Raw genomic sequence first — 1,991 nt, forward strand, 5'->3', positions numbered from 1 at the left:
AGGGTCTCTCCATGCTTTTCCTGTGTTAGCTGGGGCTCCCTCCTCCCCTGCCCTTCTAGGAGTAACCCGTTTTCCAATCTCCCCAGTTCGCACTCACTCACTCAGGCATCTTTGAGGTTGTCTTCTTTATGGACTCTGTATTTTCTCCTTACACTCGTGTAGATGAGACTAATGTCCTCAGTTTGATAGATGGGGCAGACGAAGATTACAGAGCTCCCTTCCACTCTGTCATCTCGGCTCCTCCCGTACATCATTTATTCAAATTTCAATGATAAACATGGCTTAGTCTTTTCATATGATCAACCCAAACCCCACAAAATTTCTTCATTTTGACAGTTTTTTAAAAATTGCCAAATACTTGGTCTTGACAGGAAACGTGGTAAGAAAGGATGGAACAGAAAAATGGAAGTTCTCTCACTGGGTTTATCCTGCTGGGTTTCTCAGACCAGCCTCAACTGGAGAGAGTCCTCTTTGTGGTTCTTCTGATCTTCTATCTGCTCACCCTGCTGGGAAACACAACCATCATTGCACTGTCCCGCCTGGACCCCCACCTTCACACTCCCATGTACTTTTTCCTCTCTAACCTGAGGTTTCTGGACCTGTGTTACACGACCAGCACTGTTCCTCAGTTCCTGATCCATCTCAGGGGGGAAGACAGGTCTATCTCCTTTGGTGGCTGTGTAACTCAGCTGTTCTTCTCTCTTGGGTTGGGATGCACAGAAGGCATCCTCCTAGGGGTGATGGCACTTGACCGCTACGCAGCCATCTGCAGGCCCCTGCATTACACAGTGATCATGCACCCTCGCCTCTGTGCCCTGATGGCTTCTGCATCATGGCTCATTGGTATTGCCACCTCCGCATTGCATGTGGTGCTCATTTTCCTCTTACCACTTTGTGGAAAAAATAAAATAGATAACTTCTATTGTGAGCTCCCCCCATTGCTCAAGCTTGCCTGTGTGGACACCAGTGTTATTAAGTCTGAGATCTTCTTTGCCGCTGTGATCATTCTCTTCATACCTGTGGCATTAATCACGTTCTCCTATGGTCAGATTGTCAGGGCAGTGTTAAGAATAAAGTCAGCAGCAGGACGGAGAAAAGCATTTGGGACATGTGGGTCCCACCTCACAGTGGTCTCCCTGTTCTATGGCACAGCCATCTATGCTTACCTGCAGCCCAGCAACAACCACTCCCAGGATCAGGGCAAGTTCATTGCTCTCATCTACACCATTGTCACCCCTATGGTAAATCCCTTCATATATACCCTACGAAACAAGGACGTGATGGGAGCAATGAAAAAGGTCCTCTGTCGGGGCTATGACTCCAGATAACTGGGGGAAGACCACTTAATGGAAGACTTTGAATGCCTGAGTCTTTAATATTTTTGTGCCCTCAATTGTTCTCCTGACATCTCTCAAGAGAACTTTAAAATTCATTCTTTTATCCACGCAAGTGTTCAAACTTCAAGTTCATGGACGCATTGCAGCCTCCAGAGATGCTGATGTAGTGTTCCTAGACCATCTGCATCATATTAATACTGTAAAAAGTTTCACAGGATTTTCTATTTCACCCCCATTTGGGAACACTATTCCATTTCTAAATGCAAAGGACATTTACACACACCATAAAAGTATAGAAAATAAGAATAGAAGCCAATAAAGTGCTGTGATAAATATTACTATTATAGCATTCTCTAGAAATTGTTGGAGGCTATTGTTTATTCTTGCAGGTGATCACGGCTCTATTATAACATCTATAGCCTGAGTAAATCACAGCTTTTTCCCAGAAGTAGAAGAGCAACTGTGGGAATAACAGACTTTAGCTCTGACAAAACTTGTTAACATCCATCCTGACAAAGACATTCATATATCAGGCTGTGGGGTAATGTCACCATTGTAATACTGTTTTACTTTTGAAATAGAATTCTTTCTTTTTCAAAAATTTTTGTTTGAAATTAATTTGTATTATTTTAGTTTTTATTTAAGATCTTATTT

General features: G+C 43.1%; 1 protein-coding gene across 1 annotated transcript; it reads left to right on the top strand.

The window, feature by feature from the left end:
- The first annotated feature begins 389 nt into the window (after window positions 1–389).
- On the top strand, window positions 390–1,328 carry LOC115296693 (putative olfactory receptor 2B8). The gene has a single exon (XM_029945170.1). The coding sequence runs from the start codon at window positions 390–392 to the stop codon at window positions 1,326–1,328; it is 939 nt and encodes a 312-aa protein (XP_029801030.1).
- The last annotated feature ends 663 nt before the right edge of the window (window positions 1,329–1,991 follow it).

Source organism: Suricata suricatta, chromosome 7 (genome assembly GCF_006229205.1).
Source record: "Suricata suricatta isolate VVHF042 chromosome 7, meerkat_22Aug2017_6uvM2_HiC, whole genome shotgun sequence".
In the NCBI taxonomy this organism is placed as follows: Eukaryota; Metazoa; Chordata; class Mammalia; order Carnivora; family Herpestidae; genus Suricata; species Suricata suricatta.

Coding starts and splice junctions, on each gene's coding strand:
- LOC115296693 (XM_029945170.1), top strand. CDS start 390: ATGGAACAGAAAAATGGAAGTTCTCTCACTGGGTTTATCCTGCTGGGT.